The sequence below is a fragment of the Zalophus californianus genome, chromosome 5 (assembly GCF_009762305.2).
Source record: "Zalophus californianus isolate mZalCal1 chromosome 5, mZalCal1.pri.v2, whole genome shotgun sequence".
Lineage (NCBI taxonomy): Eukaryota > Metazoa > Chordata > Mammalia > Carnivora > Otariidae > Zalophus > Zalophus californianus.
The window spans coordinates 103,646,287-103,667,255 of record NC_045599.1 but is presented as its reverse complement, the minus strand read 5'-3'; the positions used below and the strand labels follow the sequence as shown (position 1 = coordinate 103,667,255).

Genomic DNA, 20,969 nt, shown 5'->3' with positions numbered 1-20,969 from the left:
TTCGATCCTTATGTTGTACCCCTGAAACTAATATAATGTTACGTCAGTAAAAGAGGATTGTAGGCACCTGGGTGGCTCATTCATTAAGCGTCTGCCTTCGGCTCAGGTCATGATCTCGGGGTCCTGGGATCGAGCCCCGCATCAGGCTCCCTGCTCGGCGGGAAGCCTGCTTCTCCCTCTCCCACTCCCCCTGCTTGTGTTCCCTCTCTCGCTGTCTCTCTGTCAAATAAAGTCTTAAAAAAAAAAAAAAGATTGTTTCGAGGATGAAAAGCACAGCATGGGGAATACAGTCAATATACTATAATAACGTTGTATGGTGACAGATGGTAACTATCATGGTGAACATATAGCTTAATGTATATAGAACTTTTCGAGTGACCATGTTGTACACCTGAAACCTAACATTGTTATGTCCAACAAACTTCAAAAACAAATTAAAAAATAACTTTCAAAAAAGACTGAAATTTTATTTTATTTATTTATTTTTAAAGATTATTTATTTATTTGAGAGAGAGAATGAGATAAGAGAGAGAGCATGAGAGGGGAGAGGGTCCGAGGGAGAAGCAGACTCCCCACTGAGCAGGGAGCCTGATGTGGGACTCGATCCTGGGACTCCAGGATCATGACCTGAGCCGAAGGCAGTCGCTTAACCAACTGAGCCACCCAGGCGCCCAAGACTGAAATTTTAAAAAAACATTCAACGTGTAATCGATTTGAATTCCAATTACTGTATTTCCAGTTTGAAAAGAAAAAGAGGGAGGGACTAGATACCCACTATACTAAGGCCCAGCTCAAAATGTATCCCCAAGGATTCCCTGGCAATCCCACATCATCACGACTGTGAGAAAATCAGCCCTTTCATAAGAATATGCCCCATGCCAGCACTATGCTAAATATCCCACTTCGTCCTCGCAAGATGCAACATCCCACCCAAGTCCAACCCACAAGTAGTCATCTTTTTCCTTCCTTTTTACTAGTTATAAATTATATATTCACTGACAAATTTTCAAAAGTAGAAAAAAATAACAAATATCACTTCTGATCCCTCGCGCAGAGAAGTCGTGTTAAGTTTTACATGGATTCTTCACGTTTTTCTCTGTGCAAATTCCACAACAGGGGATCATAATCTACAAGTGTACCCCACTTCCCCTTCAAGATGGCACTGGAAACCACGTTTTCAATGGTCGCCGAGCGTTTCATCACTGTGCAGTTGTGTCGTGACTCCATCAGACCCCCATTCTGGACATTTGGGCCATTTCTCTCCCTTGTGGTGTCCGTGATGGTCCCTCCCTGGCCGCCCTCCCGTGCCACAGCAGCCTGTGTCTTCCCACACTGCGCAGTGGGTTTGCTTGCTTATTAACTGTCTTCCTCCTTCCATCCTGCAGAATGTGACCTCTGTCAGAGAGAGGGAGTCACTTTTCCCTCCAGGTCTTAGATGTACCCCTGGTACTTGGCACAAGGCAAGCGCTAATGAGTATCTGCTGAATGAGTGAATGAATGTTTGAATGAATGGAGTGTTTTTCGTGATGAACACAGATGTGACCTCAGCCAACACCAGCTGGGGGAATGTTTTCCCTGCCTGTGGCCATCCCTGCCTCGCCCCAGTCTCCTTATCCAGCCTTGCATCCTTCCTCGGTAACCAATGGGGGTGTGGGGACTGCCCCCTGAGTGGGAAACTCTGCTATGACACGGGACACTTCTGTGACTAGAGGCACCATTCTGGGGAAAAGGAAGGTGGTACACGTTCAGAAAAGGCTGAGTCCTTTAATAACCACCCTGCTTGCTGACCAAGAGCTCTGTCTGGGGGTTCCAAAGCAGAAAGAGGATTATCTGAGAGGGACAGCGCTCCGAGAAAGGCCGCGGACAAGTGAATCACAACGCCTACAAAACCCAAACTGGGATGCATGCAGAGGGAGCAGGGCTGCCTGGACAGGCTGCTGAAGATTCCAGGCATGTGGCTCGCCGCCACTGCTCTCTCCTCCCCCAAAGGCACTGACCTTGGCAGAGGTGGCAAACACTGTACACCTGTGCTGGGCTCAGATGTGCCTGGGAGAATGGGTGAGGCCAGGCTGCTGTGCAGCTACACAGGCTGGAGCCCACAGCCAGGACACCTGGGCAGGGACCCTGGCCTGTCACTGCTGCAGGACAGATGGGGGAGAAAATTCAGCCTGTGTTCTTCACACACAGGCTCTGCCGGCATTTTGAGGCTAACCTCAGAGAAGTTTGAAGGTCACATGCACTGTAAAAGTTCAGCCAGTCACCCCTGGTTTCTCCTATTAAGGGAGGAAGGGAGGTCTTCATTTTAACCCTTGGTGTCCTGCACTGAGTTGTTTTCTAATTGCCTTATGGTTTTACTTCTCATTGTTAACCTACTCTTCCTTCAGATCTTAGCTTAAAAGTCACTTCTGAAAAGTGTTCCCTGGTCATGCCTCTATCAGATATTCTCCAAGCATCTAGAACTTTTCTCCATCCATCCATCCATCCGTCCTTCCACCCATTCACTTTTAGTGTCTTTCTTCACTCCTCGACTGTAAACATCATGAGGAAAGGGATGGGTTCGTCTTGTTCAGCTCTGTGGCCTCAATTCTTGACACAAAAAAGATACTTAATAATTAACAAAACGTTCAACCTTGGACAAAGGCAAATACTTGAAATGAAAAGGTAAGTAAAAATGATTTGCTCCTGATCTTAGATCGAATGAAACGATCATAATGTGCAACTGAAGACCAGAGAGGTGGTGTAAGATCCTGAGGATGCTGAATTCTAGGAGAAAGAGAAAGCTCTGTCCTGGCCTTGGGGTGGCACGCGCCTCAGTCTACCCAATAGCAGCAGAGGGTGAACACAGAGGAAGCAGGTAGTGTTTTACAGGGGACTGGGAACTTCAAGAATGATAAATTATGCACTCCACACTCAGTCATTTCCAAGGCAATGTTTCCCAATGTGTGTTCCATGACATCCCAGACCCAAGGTTCACTCCCTGAAGAAGAGGGATCTGTGGGCCATACTATATACTGCATTCTACTTTGTTCCTTCCTAAAAGCTCACTGGAAGCCCTGAAACATTTGTTCAGGAAAAAACTTAACATAGTTTTAGGAAACTCTAGGTTCAATCTGTTTATCCACAGATCACCATTACCACCACCCCTTTCGGGGTGGGGGCGGGGGTGGGGGGTGGCGGGCAGAGTAACAACATCCCAGAGAGCTCGTTCTGCGAGATGGTGCTTTAGGGTGCTGGCAGCTGGGCATGGGTGTGCTGGGGAAATTAAACCTCAATGCATCTGCAAGGTGAGACTCCGGGGAAAATCCCTGGCTCAACTCCCAATAAGTTGATGATGCTAAGCGGAGAGATTTACTGAAAAGCTCGCTGAGATCAAAAACCATTGCTTTCACGTGCAGAATTGCCCTGGTAAGAACTTCCCCACAACCACGCCATTAGGAGCCTAGGAGTGGCACAAGAGGCTCCAGATGCCAGCTTACCCAGGCGGCCCTGGGTGCCCTGCCCTGCGGGGTCTAGGGACTCGGCTCCAAATTAAATCCCTGCCCCCAACCCGCCAACAGCCCCACCTCAGATACTATATACACGTATCTTTTCTATATATTCTATAGAAACTCAACTCCCGATCCTCTGCAAACACCTGATTCCTCCTTGGAAACCATATACTGCTATTGGGTAGACTGAGGCACGTGCCACCCCAAGGCAAGGACACAGCTTTCTCTTTCCCCTGGAATTCAGCATCCCCAGGCTTTTACACCTCCTCTCTGGTCTTCACAAGTATCTGGAATCACCCATTGTGATGAACAGTTCTATACAACTTTCCATTTTATATACATGTGTTACATACATAATTTCAAATATATATGTATCTCATTTGCCAGATACTGTGTCCCACGCATTCTGTCTTCTCAGCCTCCAACAAGCCCACAAGGTAGGGATTATCAGCATCCCAGTATTCCAGACGAAGACAGCTCAGAGAGGCTGTGGAACTTGCTTAAGGTCACCTAGCTAATAAGTGACAGATCTGAATCTGGGCTTTCTGACTCCACGCCCATAACACGGTTTTGTGGCTTCCATGGGATAGTTTAGGTTTGTGTTTTCCTTCCAAAGTGATGTTATCTTGAACCGATTATAAGACATCTTATTACTATAGAAATTTTAGAAAACACATATATGCATACAAAGAAAATTGAATTCACTAGCAATCCCACCACTGAGAGAGAAGTGTGAGCATGTACATAGTCTTGATTCTCTGCACACACATGCCCCCACTTCTGTCTCTCATTGTGCTATCGCCCTACGGACAACTGTAACTCCATCTGGGCTCCCCATCCCAGCACTCACCCTGTTGAGGGGGGCCCGGTCAGTGGTACCACCCCAGGACTGGTCGGTACCCAGAAAACCGAGGCCACATTGCAGGTTAGTGGCAAATCCTGGGCCTGGACATCAGAGGAACTGGCTGGGCCTGGGGTGTGATGCTGCATTGAGTGTGACAACCACTTCATAAATGGCCAAGGTACAGAGCAGGGCCGAGGGGCTCTCCCACACTGGCCACTGACGGAAAACCACACTGGTCTCCTCTGTGCTTCCCGCCATGCTCATCCTCAGTGCTGCCAACCACTGCCTCCCTAGGGAGGTTGGGCCTCCAGGCACTGGGCCAGCTGGTTGGGAAACAGCTTGAGGGATCGTGTCTGCCTGAGAACAAAGGGTAGCAAGACATGGAGAAACACCATGTGTAACCAAGGTGACCAACAGGAAGTGGAGACTTGCAAATTGAAAGGGAAAAAGAAAGGGGAAGGGGGTAGGCTGGTTCTTCAGAGGCCTCAGCAGTACACACCACTGACCTAGGAGGCCCTGCGAGGCCCGAGGATCACCCTCCTTCCCCTCTCTGCCCCAATTGCTTCATAAAGCCCTGGGAGGTATTTTCAGTAAAGAACCAACATCTCTGTGAGAAAACTATTTCAACACTCCGGAGAGAGTGGCTTGCGGCACAGAGAGCCAGTGACATCCCTCTTGTTGACCTCCGGCCTGTAGCTTCCTGCCAGCAGACAGAAAGGTCACGCCAAGCCACCACATCTTTCACTGGCCCTCTGAACTCAGAAAAGGGTCAGCTCTGGACACACCGCCTCGCTCCCAGGAGCCAGAGCCTCTGTCCTCTAGAGCAGACTCTGTGACAGGCCCGGCTACGGCTGCTGGGCACCCAGCTGTGGCCAAAGACACATGTGCCTACCTCTCCGCAGTCCCTCTCCCACCCCGGCCCCCGGGACCTCTCCACGCCCCCAGAGACAACACTCGTGGCCTTTTTATAAAATGTCCCCCAGGTTCTTCATTTTGGCAGCTTCCGGATATGACCACATCCCTCACACCTTCTCAACTGGGGGTGCCCCTCATTCTCCCACACCTTCCATTATCTAAGTGCAGGGGCGGTTCTCTGGAATAGGTCCAACCCTTGGATCTCTCTACCTTCCCTCCTGGGTCACCATTCCTAAGCGGTGGCCTCAACAGCTCTTCATGTGACACTTCCAGGTCCTGTCGCCGATTTCCAGATTCCTTCTGATGGATCCCCCTGGGCACCCTGACCCTACCAGCCTGAAACACGTGAGCAGGGTAAGCACTGCCACTATCCCTGAGTCGCTCCTGCTGGGACGCCATTCCCCCGCTGATCTACCGTCCAGGGTTTCTGCCACTGTGGTCAGCTGATGACAGGCACTGGGATCTTCTAAGAATTCACAGAAAAATGGAGGCTTCCCCCTGTACTGAGTTGGATAACGTCTCCCCAAAATCCCTATCTACCCACAACCTCAGAATGTGACCTTTTTTGGGAAATGGGGTCTTTACAGATGTGATCAAGTGACGACCAGGTTGTACTGGATTAGGGTGGGCTCATAAGCAATGACTGGTGTCCCCACGAGGGCAGAAAATAGAGACACACAGAGGAAAGACTAGGCAGAGATGGATACAGGAGGACGGCGGGGTGAATATGGAGACTGAGAAGGGACCAGTGTGGCTACAAGCCAAGGAGCACCAAGGAAGAGGCAAGGAAGGATCCTCCCCGAGAACCTCTGGGAGGAGCGCAGAGCTGCAGACGCCTTGATTCTGAACTTCTAGCCTCCAGAACTGTGAGAGAATAAAATTCTACTGTTTCCAGTCTGAGGCAGCCCTCGTGGTCTACTGCATTACCCATTTCCAGCTTTACTGTCTCAGACTTCCTGGGGACGCAGCTGGGCGCCCATCCGGGCTTTGTGTGCACTTCGTTTGAGCCTGATGCTTGACCACATGCTCCATGAAGGTAGAGAACTTGGTTGTGTTCAACACTTCTACGCCCAGCAGCTCGTAGTGCTTGGCTTGTGGCGGGCTTTAAAAAATATACGTTGTGGGGCACCTGGGTGGCTCAGATGGTTAAGCGTCTGCCTTCGGCTCAGGTCATGATCCCAGGGTCCTGGGATCGAGCCCCGCATCGGGTTCCTGGCTCAGCAGGGAGCTTGCTTCTCCCTCTGCCTCTCTCCCAGCTCATGCTCTCTCTCTCTCTCTCTGTCTCTCTCTCCATATCTCTGTGTCTCAAATGAATAAAAAAAAATCTTTAAAAAAAATAAAATAAAATAAAAAATATACGTTGAATGCAAGAATGAACGCGCACCGATGTTTAAGAACTGCCAGTGTCTTGGTCAGGACAATTAACTTGTCTTTTTTAAATTTTATTTCTTCATGTGTCAGAGAGACAGAGAGAGAGCACAAGCAGGGGGAGTAGCAGGCAGAGGGAGAAGCAGGTTCCCTGCTGAGCAGGGAGCCCGATGCGGGGCTCAATCCCAGGACCCTGAGAACATGACCTGAGCTAAAGGCAGACGCTTAACCGACTGAGCCACCCAGGTGCCCCAACTTGTCTTTTTTTAAAGCAACATTAATAGTCAATGAGATGATAATGAGATAATGTGCGCCAAGCATTTAACAGCGTCTGGCCTATCGTAGGCACCCAATACACATTAACTCCCTTAAGTGAACAGAAGTCTTTAAAGAGGAAACAGAAACTAGCACATGCTAGGAGGAGTTTTCTAAGAACCATGTTCACTGTGAAAAAAGCCAATCATGCTCAGCAATGGAAAATTACTTTGTTCCAACCGGTAAGAAACTTGAAACCCTTCTCTCCTTTTGTTAACAGGTCCTTTGACTCTATTTCCTAAAACTCTCAAGTCTCCCCACTTCCTGCCCTAGTTCAGATGCCATTTCTTTGGACCACCACCAACGCTGAAGACACAGGTCTCCAAGGCCAAGGCCATTTCCCAGTGATCCAGCATTCCCTCCTCCTAGTACTCCGCGCGCTCGCAGGACATGCGTACACCTCTGGGAGCCCCGCATCCCCAGAGCCCACGTTCCTGGTCCCTCTCCTCCCCTCTCCTACTCACCAGACCGCCCTTCGCAGGTCCCCGAGTGGCCGTCACACACCGCCCCGGGAGATGAACTTCCTCCACACCTCTCTCTGCCTAGCAAGCTTCTGCTTATCCTTTGAACCCAGCCCAAACCGCACCTCCTCTTTGAAGCTTTTCATGCGTCTCTAGGCAACGAGGTGTGACCATCTGTAGTAGTTAACAATGTGAGCTTTGGAGCCAGGTTGCCTGCCTTCAAATCCTGGCTTTGCCGTCTTCTTCGCTGTATGGTCTTAGGTAAGTCATTTATTTTTTATTATTTTTTTTAAAGATTTTATTTATTTATTTGACAGAGAGACACAGCGAGAGAGGGAACATAGCAGGGGGAGTGTGAGAGGGAGAAGCAGGCCCCCCACTGAGCAGGGAGCCCGACGTGGGCCTCGATCCCAGGACCCTGGGATCATGACCTGAGCCGAAGGCAGACGCTTAACGACTGAGCCACCCAGGCGCCCTTAGGTAAGTCATTTAACTACCTAAGCTTAAGGATGTCTCACCTGTAAAATGGGGATAATTATAGTATACACCCGAGAGGGCTGCCTGAGGACCTGGATCGTCAAGGAAGGTTTGTCAAGCAAACACCCATTAATGTACAGTAATGTGGACTATCGTGGTTGAGGCCACACTCCCCTGGCAGGGCCCCCCACAGGTCTACAGGTTATACTTGGGGCTCAGTACGTGCTGGATAAAGAGGCTGTCTGCCAATGAGGTCATGGAGATGGTCCAAGAAAATAAGCCAGAATTCTGCCTTCCCCAGAATCACGGTGTAGAAAGGTTGCCTGTGGCCCCTAGGCTTCCTCCTTTCTCACCAGAATGCTAAAATCCCTTCCTCCCCAAACAGGCCTCCAGGGAAGTTCCCGACACCTGGGAAGATGTTCCTAGTGGTCTGACAAAAATGCCCCCAAAAACCACTTCATGGCCAATCTCAAAAGTAACCATGCAAAATAAACCCTGAAGTGTTAAGGGATAATGGGGTATGATGCCTGCAACTCGGTCCAGAGAAAAAACAAATAAAGATGGAAGAAGAGAACGATAATGCGAATGTGTTAAAATGTTCCCAATCGCTGTACCGTGCTGGCAACTCTTCTGTAAGTTTGATATTATTTCAAAACAGAAAGTGAGTACAAAAGGACAGACTACCAAGAGATATGAACTCAGAGCCAACAGCTTTATACCACGAGCCCCCGCATTCTCACGTCCCTCGAGGGCAAGTTCGTGTCGCACCATCACTGACTTCAAGGCTGGCTGCAATTCTCCTGCCTGTCCTAAGTCAGGCTCTGGACAGCAGATCGCATGGTTTTTAAAGCCCAGCTCTTCCACTTAAAGAGGGAAGCCCTGGCTGAGCATTTAAGCTCTCAGAGGCCCTTTCTCTACCAGCAGGATGGATTACTGGGAGCCATGCTTACCTACCCCATAAGCCTGTTTCAACAGCGAAGTCCAGGAAGGCAATGTGTGGGCTGTAGGGCACAGACTCCAGATAAGGTGTCTGCGATGTGCAGTAGTCACTCTGCTCGGAACTGAAGAGACACAGCCCCAGCCTGCCCTCACGGGCCTGCCCTTTATAGGGGTTAAGCCAGTTCTAAATCAAATATTCCCTTTAAGAACTGTATAATTACAAATTGTGCTAAGCGCTGAAGGAATAACATGGGGTGGTCTGAGAATGTAACAAGGGGACCATGCCTGACCTTGTCTGGGAGTCAGGGAAGGCTTCTCTGAGGAAGTGATGTTTGAGCTGACAGCTCAACAGCAAGCAGGTTACAGCATATTAAAATCCCACAAGAGTAGGGAAGTATAGAAAACAAATTGTGAACCATGTACTCAAGTTAAATGATCCCATGAGGAACAGGCCAAATCAAGGGTAGGGGACATTTATCAGAACAAATGATCTGGTTTCTCCAAAAGGCAATGTTACAGGAAAAAAAATGTTTTTAAGGGAATGGGGGCGGGCAGGGAGACCATCATGAATAAAAAACTTAAGAGTAATTTTTTTAAAAAAGATTACTTTTTGGGGGGGAGGGAGAGGGAGAGAGAATCCCAAGCAGACTCACCACTGAGTGCAGAGCGCAATGCGGGGGTTGATCCCACAACCCCGAGATCATGACCTGAGCTGAAATCAAGAGTCAGACGCTCAACCGACTGAGCCACCCAGGCATCCCCAAGAGTAATTTTTTAAGAAATGTAATATGTGGACCTTATCTGGATAATGTTTTGAATAAACCAACTTTAAAGGCATTTTTGAGGCACATGGAGAAACTAAATATGGACTGGACAACAATAGATATTAATGAATTGTTGTTAATTTTGTTAGGTGTGATAATGGCATAGGTGTTACATTAAAAAACAGTCTGGTAGCAGATATTTATAGGTAAATGATATGCTGTCTGGGGAACAGATGAAATAGGTACTAAGCTCGGTGGAGGGTCCATGGAATTCATTTTACTATTCTCTCTACTTTTGTGTATCTTTAAAAATCTCTATCATAAAAAGTCAAAACAAACTGAGGTACACTCCAGAGTCAGACATGCTCTGAGTTGTCTGGGTTTTTCACAATGATCAGAAAAATCGGCAGTCATTATGTGCCAAGCTGTCTTGGCCCATCACATCTAATGGGTCCCCCACAGCAAAACCAATTCCCTTCTGATGAGCATTTAGGTTCTTTCCAACTTTTCCTTATAGTCATTGAATCTAGTTCCTGGTGCTTCTCTTCTAATGACCCTCCCCTCCCATTCTTGTTCCCCCAGCCCACCCACCCAAGTCACTGGATGGTCATTTCTGGACTGAGTAGCTCGTGGTACCAGTGTGGTTGTCTGTATCCCAAAGAATGCCCAGGTTCTGGCATCGCCTGCTCCTGTGACCTCCAAGGGAGCCAATGCCTCTGGAAAATGCAAATCTGGAAGGATTCAGTTTCCAAGTAAGTGCCACCTGGGGGTTGGGAGCAACACACCGAGGGGGTGCAGATGGGGCTCCCCGGGTCCTGGGAGATTGATTCAGAGTTCCCTTCCCATTGCCCTCCAGCCTCCAGTGCTTTTCCCACCCTGGGTTCCCATTCCTTTCAAACACAGCCAGGAGACACCACTTTGACCTATCCAAAGGGCACTGATTTTTTTTAAAAAAAGCAATACCTTGGTCTTGCAAAGCTGTTGGGAAGCAGGCACTCTCCCACGCCACTGGTGGAAGTGCAAACAGATGCAACCTTTTGGGAATTTATTAACTGGTGACAGGCAAAATTCTCAAAATTTTACCCTATGACCGACAATTTTATTTAAGGAATTTATTCTCATGGCCATATGCACAGACAGACTAGATCACCACCACGGTGCAATTTATAATCAAACAGTCCACTAGAAATGCCTCAAAGGACAAGCGAGAAATGGATGAAAGAGTTGTGTTGCATACATAAACAAATGGAATATTACTCAGCAGGAAAAAAACAAACTCCTCATAGACACAACAACACAGATGAATCTCAGACGCATTATGCTAAATAGAAAAAGGCAGAAAGAAAAGAGTACGTGCGGGTGACTCCATTTATACAAAACTCCAGGAAAGATAAATACAATCTACAAATAGCAGATCACTGCCTGGGGCTGGGAGCAGGGTGGAGTGAGTGACTGAGAGGGGGCACAGGGGAGCTTTCTAGGTTGATGGCAGTGTTCTGTATCTTTTTTTTTAAGATTTTTTTCTCAAGCTTATTTATTTAAACAATCTCTGTACCTAATGTGGGGCTCGAACTCATGACTCGGAGATCAAGAGCCACACCAGCTAGGTGCTCTGGCAATGTTCTGTATCTTGAATATGGTGGTAGTTACATGAGTGCATACATTTATCAAAACTCACTGTGCACTGTAAACTGCACACTTAAGATCTGTACATTGCACTATAGATTACAACTCAATTTTAAAAAATGAATAAGCAGCTCCACCTAAATATCCAACAAGGAGATGAGCCAACCAAATCCTGGTGTATCCACACAATAAAACATGATGCATGGCATTGTAGAAAAATAGTTAATGACATAAGTTATTTAGTATATAGGGTTATGAAAGAAAAAAATTAATTTACAGAACTATGGTATACTACAATGGCATTTTATAAGATAAAATATATATTTTTAGATAAAAAATGGCCAAAAAGAAATATCCCATCCATTTATTCAATAAAAGCATCTACTATATTCTTTCATAGTTACAATGAGCAGAAAAGACAAAAAAAACCTAAACCTTTCTGGTCACAGAACCCTTCTGTTCACTGGTTTCATAGAAAATATTTAAATTATTAAAAATACACATTAAAAAAATCAAATGGTACAAGAAAGTGCAAATTTTACTACACTTGTGTTAGAACACACACACATATGTGTGTTTGTTTATGCACAGAATAACTCTGGAAGTATTGACAAGAAGCTGGGATCAACGGTACCTTTTAGAAAGGGTAAATGGAATGGAACTAGGGGAATGAAACAGGGTAGAAGGAGGCCTATTCACTATCTACCACTCCCTTTTTTTAAAGATTTTATTTATTTGAGACAGACAGTGAGACAGCGAGAGAGAGAATATGAGCAGGGGGATGGGAAGAGGGAGAGAGAAGCAGACTCCCTGCTGAGTAGGGCTTGATCCCAGGACCCGAGGATCATGATCTGAGCTGGGGACAGATGCTTAACCGACTGAGCCACCCAGGCGCCCCACTACCTACCCCTTTATATAGCTTAGTTTTTATTACCATGTTCTCATATTACTTATTCTAAATAAGCACAATTGCTTGTTTCTAATTTTTTTTTGCTAGTGTCCAATAACCAGGAATTGGGTGCAGAAGAATGATACGGAAATGTGTGCATGATAAACTATGAAATGAACAGAGCGTTTTGACTCAAGATATTTTCCATTTTTACTAAAAAAACAAAACACAGAAGACAAAATAAAAATGTATCATGATGACATGCACACAAAGGAAGAGAAGAACCTAACCCAAAATATCATTACTTCCAAGTGCTGGGACTGTAGGAGGAATTTTGCTTTCTTCTGTTTGCTTGTATTTATTTTTGCAGTCTCTTAAATAAACAAACAAGCAAAAAAAAAAAAAAACCACCAAAAACCCCACCCCACTCTGTGTGTGTGTGTGTCTACGTTTAATAACTTTAAAAAAACAAAAAGAGAAAACAGCAGACCCAGTGTCACCTCTTTCTGCCAGGTGCTCAGATACACCAGAGAATCGTTGGCTGCACTCCCTTTACCCAAGGGGCTGTGTGGTTTAGGAAGACAAAGAACAAGTCAAGGGTAGAGGCATGGGGCCAGCTCAAAGCCTTAAACATCCTCCCCTCACTTGGCACAGGCTTCCCCAGTCAACCGGGGTACCCGCCAACCCCCTGCCCTCCCCCAAAATCCAGAGGCCCCAAAAGCTGACCGAGTACATCCATACCCATGTATTTTCTCCTGGGACACGTGGGAGGCAGGTGGGGCGGGGATCACACCATCCAAATGTGCAGACGAAAGGAAGGCTCTAAGGCAATTTGCTTCGTCCACAGGTAAGGTGCACTGAGACCAAGTGTCAGGTGAGTGTTGTGGGCACACTGAGACCTTCTGTCATCTAAGACCAGAGGGGCTCATGAGAAAACACCCAATTCTGATTCAGTTTTGTCCCCAGCTCCCTTCAGAATACAGGTGGGGGTCCTGGAGTCAGGGAGTCTCAAAGCTGGACGCCACCATGAATGATGTCTCAACCAGCCCCCCCCACCCCATTTCTCAATCCGTCTTCCATCCTCTCTATACAACCCTGGGGGGCAGCCCCATCACCCGTGCCAACAGGACTGCAGGAAACCCTGCTTATACTAAAAGCCTCACCTTCCCCTCCAGGAAGGGCCCTGAGGACCCGCAACTTAGGGTCTCCCTTGAAGACCACAACCATAAGGCAGCCCTGTTGGTGGGTAAGGGTTTGTCAAAACCAGCCATTGGGGTCTGATAGGCTTAAATGACACATTCTGGAACTAAGCTGGGCAGACATGTCCTGTGGCCAGTATCTAAAACATCTTCTTATTGGTAGATCCAGTTTGGTCTCATGGTTTGGGAAGAACTGTCCCCTGGGTGTGCAGAAACCCAAAAGGGGAGGAGAACAGAAAAACCAGTTAGGGCTCAATCCAGGCAAACTGTGGAGCATGGACTTGGATCAACACTTTCTATAAAGAGTCAAATGGTCAGCCTTGCAGTGGGGAAGTTTAAGGAATTTAGGGAGAAGAGTGAGAAGACAAAACACTGATATTGGAAGAGACAAATAAAAGGACGTGAAAGCTTTGGAAGCCACTAGAAAATGATGTGGCTTTAACCCAGGGGCAGGGGACTGAGCTGGGGTGAGATTCTACCACCTCCAGCTGTCAGAGTTCGGGTAGGAGAAGGCCTAGAAGTGTCCCTCCCCTGCCCTGACAAGTTAGAACACCATCATGTCCATCCCAGGGACACACAACACCGGAGGCCAAATCGCTTCAGGGTGAGAAGCACCACACACAGCTGAGGTACCAGGACCAAATAAAGAAGGCTCTTGCAAAGCCCAGGGCAAGGCCAGAGCCTGGGACCGCTAGCTTCTCGGGGTGGTTTAAAGAAAACCCAAGTTGGAGAGTCATCATAACACAGACTGAAACCCAGAGCCTACAGTGCCATGGATGGTACAGCCTTGATGGTCCCCTGCCACAGATTTCCAATCTTTGTTAAAATGGATGTTTTTGCAAATGAATTTATGTTCAAGCTCTGATACAATGATCTGTTTGCTCTCAACAGAGTTACACCCTCTGAATCTTGTAGTTTCCCATCTGTAAAACAAGGTCAAAGCCAGCATTAGGGGTCAATGCATGGGGGGCGGGCACGCTCGGCACACCGCCTGAAACAGTAAGTACTCAATCAACAGTAACTGCCAACGTTATCATCACTAAATGTCCTTTTTGTTGATGGTGTGTAGGAAGATCTTTGTATAAATTCAGTCACAAATCAGTAAAAATGTCCTCTATCAGTCTACAGGTTCAAGAAACGTGGTCTCACACAGGTAAAGTTCTCTGAGTGTGCAAAGAAAGCAAGCTTCAGGAAGGAGGCTGATTGCCCTGCAGATCTCGGCAGGCCAAAAAGACCTCCGAGATATCCCATGACCCCGATCCTAGGATGAGGTGAACAGGATGAAGGAGGGAGCCTCTGACACGCAGGCTCCCCAGGGCCCCGGAAGATAAAGCTACCAGATCATGCCAAGTAGGGCTTATCAACATGGCTTTGGGAGGGTGGGGTCTTAAATTTTAAACTTATTTTAAAGCTATTTTTTTCAAAGATTTTATTTATTTATTTGACAGCGAGAAAGGGAACACAAGCAGGGGGAGTGGGAGAGGGAGAAGCAGGCTTCCCTCGGAGCAGGGAGCCCGATGCAGGGCTTGATCCCAGGACCCTGGGATCATGACCTGAGCCGAAGGCAGACGCTTAACGACTGAGCCACCCAGGCGCCCCATTTAAAGCTAATTTTAAACTTAAGGTGGGTTCCTCTTTTGGGGGAAAAAGAAAAGGTGGCTCTCAGTTTGTTTTTTTTAAAGATTTTATTTATTTGAGAGTGAGAGAGAGAGCACAAGCAGGGAGCCCAATGCAGGACTCGATCCCAGGACCTCAAGATCATGACCTGAGCCAAAAGCAGATGCTTAACCAACTGAGCCACCCAGGCGCCCCAGGTTTTAATGGGCTCTCAGCTTTAATCTGGATACTCATGGGGACATACACCTGGTAATGGGGAAATATCACCAACAGCCTCACTGTCACCACTGGCCTGGTGAGGATCTGCTCCCCACCTCATGTTCACTGAAGAAGTTCAAGGGCACAGGTGTTACAAGTAAGAAACCTGACTCCCCTGTACTGGCTGGCAGCCCCACCCCCAGGAGGAAGTAGTTGGGAGAAAGGGATTCTAGGTCAGTTCCAGCAGAAGCAAGGCCAGGAAGGATGATGAAGGCAGCAATTTAAGGCTGAGCATGGGATAAAAGTAGAGCGATGTGGGCGGGAGGAAGGTTCCATTCTCCCCATCACAGTCAGGATGCTTTAGGCTAGCTGCTTAGATTTTGCTGACAGTGTCTAGCTGCTGGGTCCCAGGGACGTGACTTTTGGCAAACTGATGCCTTTCTCAGCCTCAACCCCCTACCATCCAATAGCCCAATGGGATAATGATGCCTTTCTTAATAAGGATTACCTGTCAGACTTAATGAAGCCTTCCGAGGGTGATCACAAACCCCAAGCCTTACTCTGACCACACACTACATGAAAGTGACTGTCGGTTTCACATTCGGCCTCATATTTAACAATCATTAAGTGGAAAGGCACAAGGCCTGTCACGTGACATACCTCCCACAGTTCTCAAGTCCTCAAGTCACTCCTAACATTCCTATAAAATACCCGCCTGCCTGGGTTACAGAAGAAGAAACTAAAGGAGATTCATTCTTTTCACAACTCCGCTCAGATCAGAGAGGCTCTATTCTGGACACTGACACCCGGCACTGAACAAGACTGACACTGGCCGATTCTTCGATTCTTGCAGAGCATCCATTCTAGCAGAAGGGAAAAGATCATCAACAGGAAATAAATCCAGATACTGGTAAATATTACAAAGGAAACAAAACAGGATGATTTGATGGAGAGACACAGAGGAATAGTAATAGAGGAATGCAGACTTCAAATAGAGGGAGCAGCCAGTGCAAAGGCCCTGAGACACAAAATAAGCTTGACTCATTCAAGGAAGAGAAAGGAGGTCAGTGTGGGAAGGAGTGGGAGACAAGGTAGGAGAGCAGGCCCGGGCCCAACTGTGTCAGGTACCACGGGCACAGGTAGTTGTGAATGCAATGGGAGGACACTGGAGGTCTTTTAGGCAGGGAACTGACACGATCTAAGTTCTGGTGGTAGTGGAAAGAATGGACAATGGCGGCCAGGTTCAAAGTTTAGAGACTAAACAAGCGGCTCGGGGTTTGACCGCCGTAACTAGTCTGCATCCAACACCACAGTTCACTTCCACAGTGTCACATTTTACACACGAATAGTATAACACTACTCTGGAATCGCACATCTGACAAAGTGGGGCTCCCGTTATCTCTCTGATCCAGCCTTGCTTCCTGCATCAATCCAGGGAGCAGAACCACTCCTGGTTCAATGATTGACAATTCCACAGCACACATGCAAACATGCTCTGTGTTCATCTGGCAACATTTGACAAACAAGGAAGGTCGACTGTGTGCCAGACACTTACGAAGTTGTCCTACAGGGTTAGAAATGTATTACTGGAATAGATGTTTACTAAAAAATTACTCTGGGGAAAATGAAAGGCCAGCCCTCATTCCTTAAGAAAGGTGAGGCTGGTCTGGATTCCCCCTAGTCCTCACTTTTCTCTGAAAACTCTCCATAAAGCCAACTTGTCTCGAGGGGCATCTGCTTCTTTGAACAGAAAGAAGAAATAAAGCAGAAAAATAGTTAATATATTGGGAAGGCAGGACACTATAGCCAAAGGAACCTGAGATAAGACCCCGGGCATCAACCCCCGGGGAGAGGTTTCTATTTCTAACCTGTAAAACCCGGGCCAACCTCTCCTCCCCCTGAGGTGGGCAGCCCGTAAGAAACTACCACGGATGGCACTGTGGTGTGGCTGAGGCACAATTAGTGGGGGACTACCTGCCCCTGCTGCCCTGAGTGGCTGGAACGCTTGGATAAAAGATGGGGGATTCTCAGGTACCTGAGCTCATTCAGTTTATACTGCTCTCAGACAGCCTTCCTGCATGAAAGGGGCAAATGAGGTCACGGTCATTGCTCCTGAGCTCTGAGCAGAACGGACAACACTCAAGCCTATGAGAACCAAGGAAGCCGAGTTGCCATGGCAGTTCTCTCTACTTCATTTAGCCACCACCCAGAAAAGAACCAAGCCTAGACTGCCTGGTTTGCTTTCTAACTGAACACCAAGACCTAGATTCCTTCTCTAGATGACCAAAACGGGCTGCATGTTGGCCATTCTGCTCCCCCGGGAGAGGACCAAAGGAAGCAGAAAAAAGCTATGGCCTGGGAAACCAATGCAAGACAGAGGTAGACTAGTAGGTACAGGAAAATAATAATAGTAATACGGTTGGAAGACAGCTATTCCCTGATGAGGGGAAAAAAACCCCTGAATAGCTGGTGACTTTTTAAGCAGAACTCCATAGACACTAGGTACAAATGCACTGGATGTGGGACCTGTCTGTGTAGGGACCCAAGTACCCCCCTAGGAAGGCCTCTCCCTCCCCACGTTGGGCTGAATAGTATCCACCCATGCCCCCAAATTCATGTCTACCTAGAATCTCTGAAGGTGACCCTCTTTGGAAACGGTCTTTTCAGATGTAATTAGTTAAGATGAGACCATACTGGATTCAAGTAGACCCTATTCCAATGGCTGGTGTTCTTATAAGGAGAGAAAACAAGACAGACACACAGAACGCCCTGTGACAACCAACTCAAGAGTTTGGAATGATGCATCTCCAAGCCAAGGGGTGCCAAGAATTAGCATGGCCCTGCCAACACCTCGATTCTAGACTTCTAGCCTCCAGAATTGTGAGAGAACACATTTCTTGTTGTTTTAAGTCCCCTTGTCACAGCAGCCCTAGAAAACCAAAACACAAGGGGCGCCTGGGTGGCTCAGTCGGTTAAGCATCTGCCTTCTGCTCGGGTCATGATCGTATGGTCCTTGGATCCAGCCCCGAGTCAGGCTCCCTGTTCACAGGGGGAGCCTGCCTCTCCCTCTCCCCCTCCCTCTGCTCTCTCTCTCAAATAAATAAATAAAATCTTAAAAAAAAAAAAGGAAGGAAGGAAAACCAATACATTCTATTTCACACCTGTTTCCCAAACCACCCTTCCCAGTCTCAGCCCAGAAGCAGGTGAGACACACAGGCCATGCCACCAACCTTCTTGGAGGTTCTACCTTCTCAGTGCCCACCAGCACTTCTCTCTTTAAGGTGAGCGGAGTGAGTGTAGGGATCACATATCGGCCACCCCCAGAGGCAAACTGGCAGGGGACAGGGGAGTGTTTGTTTTTCCCCACATCCTCCCAGTTTTGTAGCCTCTCACTTAGACTAGTTAAATTTTTTTTTTTTAAGATTTTATTCATTTTATTTGAGAGAGAGAGAATGAGAGACAGAGAGCATGAGAGGGGGGAGGGTCAGAGGGAGAAGCAGACTCCCCGCTGAGCGGGGAGCCCGATGCGGGACTCGATCCCGGGACTCCAGGATCATGACCTGAGCCGAAGGCAGTCGCTTAACCAACTGAGCCACCCAGGCACCCCTATAGACTAGTTAAATTTTATTCAGTCCCATCCCAGCGATTTTTTTTTGAGGGGGGCATAACTATATATTCCATGTACTTTCATTTACCTAACTTTTCCTTATATCGAGTCACAACTTTTTCTATCTTAAACTGCTACATCATTACAGTCAATGAGAATCAGCATCATTTATCCTATGCAGAGCTTGCTAGATATGCATTTTTAAATTTCACATTAAAATAAATACACAATCTTTTTTAAAATGTACTATTTAAATTCATCTCAGGTGTCAACACTATGGGAAATACAGCTTTAAGTAGTGCAGTGACTATCTCCGTTTAGCTGTCTGGGTTCCTAATAAGTAAAACCAGTTAAAGCTCCCAACCTCCAGTGTCTCCCCCACGACACTCCGGGAGAAGGGTAAGGGCAGGAAGAAGGCAAGGCGCCGGTAGGTTCGAGTACCTACGCGGGACGACCAGAGGATATCGAATCGAGACCCAATCAAATGCCCAGCCCCACGACCGCGGCCGGGGAGGAACTGACCTTCTCGCGAAGGGTGCAGTGGACGTCCGAGGCGACGCGCCCTTCCCACCACGGTTCATCCATCATCGGGTATGCAGCGCAGCGATTCGACGCTACCGGGCTCTCAGGGCGCACCCTGCGTAGACACGGCAACTTGAGCAGCCGCAGGACGCCCCCGGGCTCCGACCCCCGGCACCCTTACCCTCGCTCGTCCCCGGCTGGGGCCCGAACGGGCGCCCCTTCCTGCCCTGCTTGGCGGAGCCGGTGGTCGTCTCCGGTCCCGGGGAGGGTGCGGTGCCCCTCTGCCCTCTGCTCGCGGGAGCCGGGGCGACCTGGAGCTGTGCAACAACTGGCCGAATTTTTATCTTCCTTTTTGCAAAAGTTGCAGGGAAAGTTGTCGACTCCGCTAGGTCGCCCGAGGCTGGGGCTCCGGCAGCGGCCACCGGCTCGCCGTCCCCAACTCCTCCCCCGCCGCCCAGCCTTTGTCCTGCTCCCACATCCTGCCCTAGAGCCGGGGCCAAACTCACGCATCCCTCTTCGGGCGTGGGGGGCTGCGGGCGCCAGGCCCTTATCAGGGCCGAGCCGGCGGTGCCCTCGGGTGCCTGCACGCGTCTGGGCGAACGAGCGGGGCGCTCCACGCTCTCGACGGCCGCTTCCGCAGCCCCGCTCGCCCCCGCCGCCGCCGCCGCCGCCGCCGCCGCCGCCGCGCCCCTGTGTGCGCTCGGGTCCCGCCGCGGCTCGCAGCCTCCCGGCCGCCGGGGGCCTCCCTCCCTCACTGGGGGAATTGGGGGCCGGGCGTCGCGCATGCGCCGCCGGCCCGCACCCCGCAGGGCGGGGGGCTGGGAATTGGAGTCTTTTCTTTCACCAGTCTTGGCTCCGCTTCCTGCCCGCTCTCCTCCCCCGCCTGGGTGGAAAAGCTTCCTCTCACCTTCGCGGAGACTCTGGGTGGCCTCCTGGGCGCCTCGCGGGCTTGCGCGGGGAGCGCAGGGACCGCAGCGCCACCTGCGCGCAACCACGCGTGAAACGCGCGGGCAGGATGCCCCCAGAAAGTTCTGTCTCCCGCCTGCGCTGCTGTAGCCAATCTTACGTAGGTTTCACCTGTTTTTCCTTTCTTTCCTTTTAAACTTGTCCTAGTATGGGGAGGTAGATTTCCAAACGGACAGTTCCCACGAAAGCTCGAGAAAAGCCACTCTTGGTTACCCACGAGTCCTTCATTCTAAAGGAGGATCAGTAAATGAACTGGTATTTACTGTGTTCCCGCAGAGTGTAGATCTCGTCTTAGGTTGGAGGAAAACCGGTCTTTTGGAAGGGTCCGGTGGCTGGAAAGCATTGTCATTTTAATTCAGCTGATTGTTTTCGGAAAGGCACTCCCTTGAATCAGCTGGTCTATTGGCACATCAGTGGGCTGTCCTCTTGGCTGATTGGGTTTTTGTGATACTTTCGGAGAGTCACAGATCTGTTTCCAATCCACCTACAAACTGGATGATTTTTGCCAAGTTCCTCACTCGCTCTAAGCCTGGGAACCTTCTTGTATAAAATGGGAACAAAAATTGCAGCAGCCTGCTGGAGATATTGTATTATTAAATAAGATAATTCGTGTAAAAGAATAATCGCCATGTCAGGTATACAAAGAACACTCAATAAATAGCCACGACTAAAGAGCCTTTAGTTTCTGACTGATTTCCTGCAAGCGCATACCCACCTGGAAAAAAAATTTTTAAGTCAGCTTTGATAAGCTTCAATTGGAGCATAAAGACCAGT

At 48.5% G+C, this 20,969-nt stretch overlaps 1 protein-coding gene and 1 long non-coding RNA gene across 7 annotated transcripts in view; one reads left to right on the top strand and one right to left on the bottom strand.

The window, feature by feature from the left end:
* CCNJL (cyclin J like) overlaps positions 1 to 20,536 on the bottom strand; it is a 54,421-nt gene extending 33,885 nt beyond the window's left edge. For 2 of the 5 annotated variants that reach the window (XR_003522339.2, XM_027607022.2), the window contains exons 1-2: positions 20,459 to 20,536; positions 19,230 to 19,344 (exon numbers count right to left, since the gene is read on the bottom strand). Coding sequence is in view for 4 of the 5 variants with exons in the window: in XM_027607022.2 (XP_027462823.1) it covers positions 19,230 to 19,295 (66 nt within the window). In the remaining variant the exon portion in view is untranslated. Of the gene's footprint in view, positions 1 to 19,229; positions 19,345 to 19,735; positions 20,098 to 20,136; positions 20,173 to 20,306; positions 20,384 to 20,458 lie in introns of those variants that run through there. The other 3 variants (XM_027607025.2, XM_027607024.2, XM_027607023.2) reach the window with 3 other exon arrangements.
* LOC113929829 lies at positions 7,396 to 12,513 on the top strand. 2 transcript variants are annotated; one of them, XR_003522340.2, is made up of 3 exons: positions 7,396 to 7,652; positions 10,154 to 10,323; positions 12,195 to 12,513. It is a non-coding gene; the product is annotated as an uncharacterized LOC113929829 (long non-coding RNA). The 2 variants fall into 2 exon arrangements; XR_003522341.2 differs by lacking the exon at positions 7,396 to 7,652 and adding an exon at positions 7,817 to 7,871.
* Positions 20,537 to 20,969: the final 433 nt, after the last annotated feature.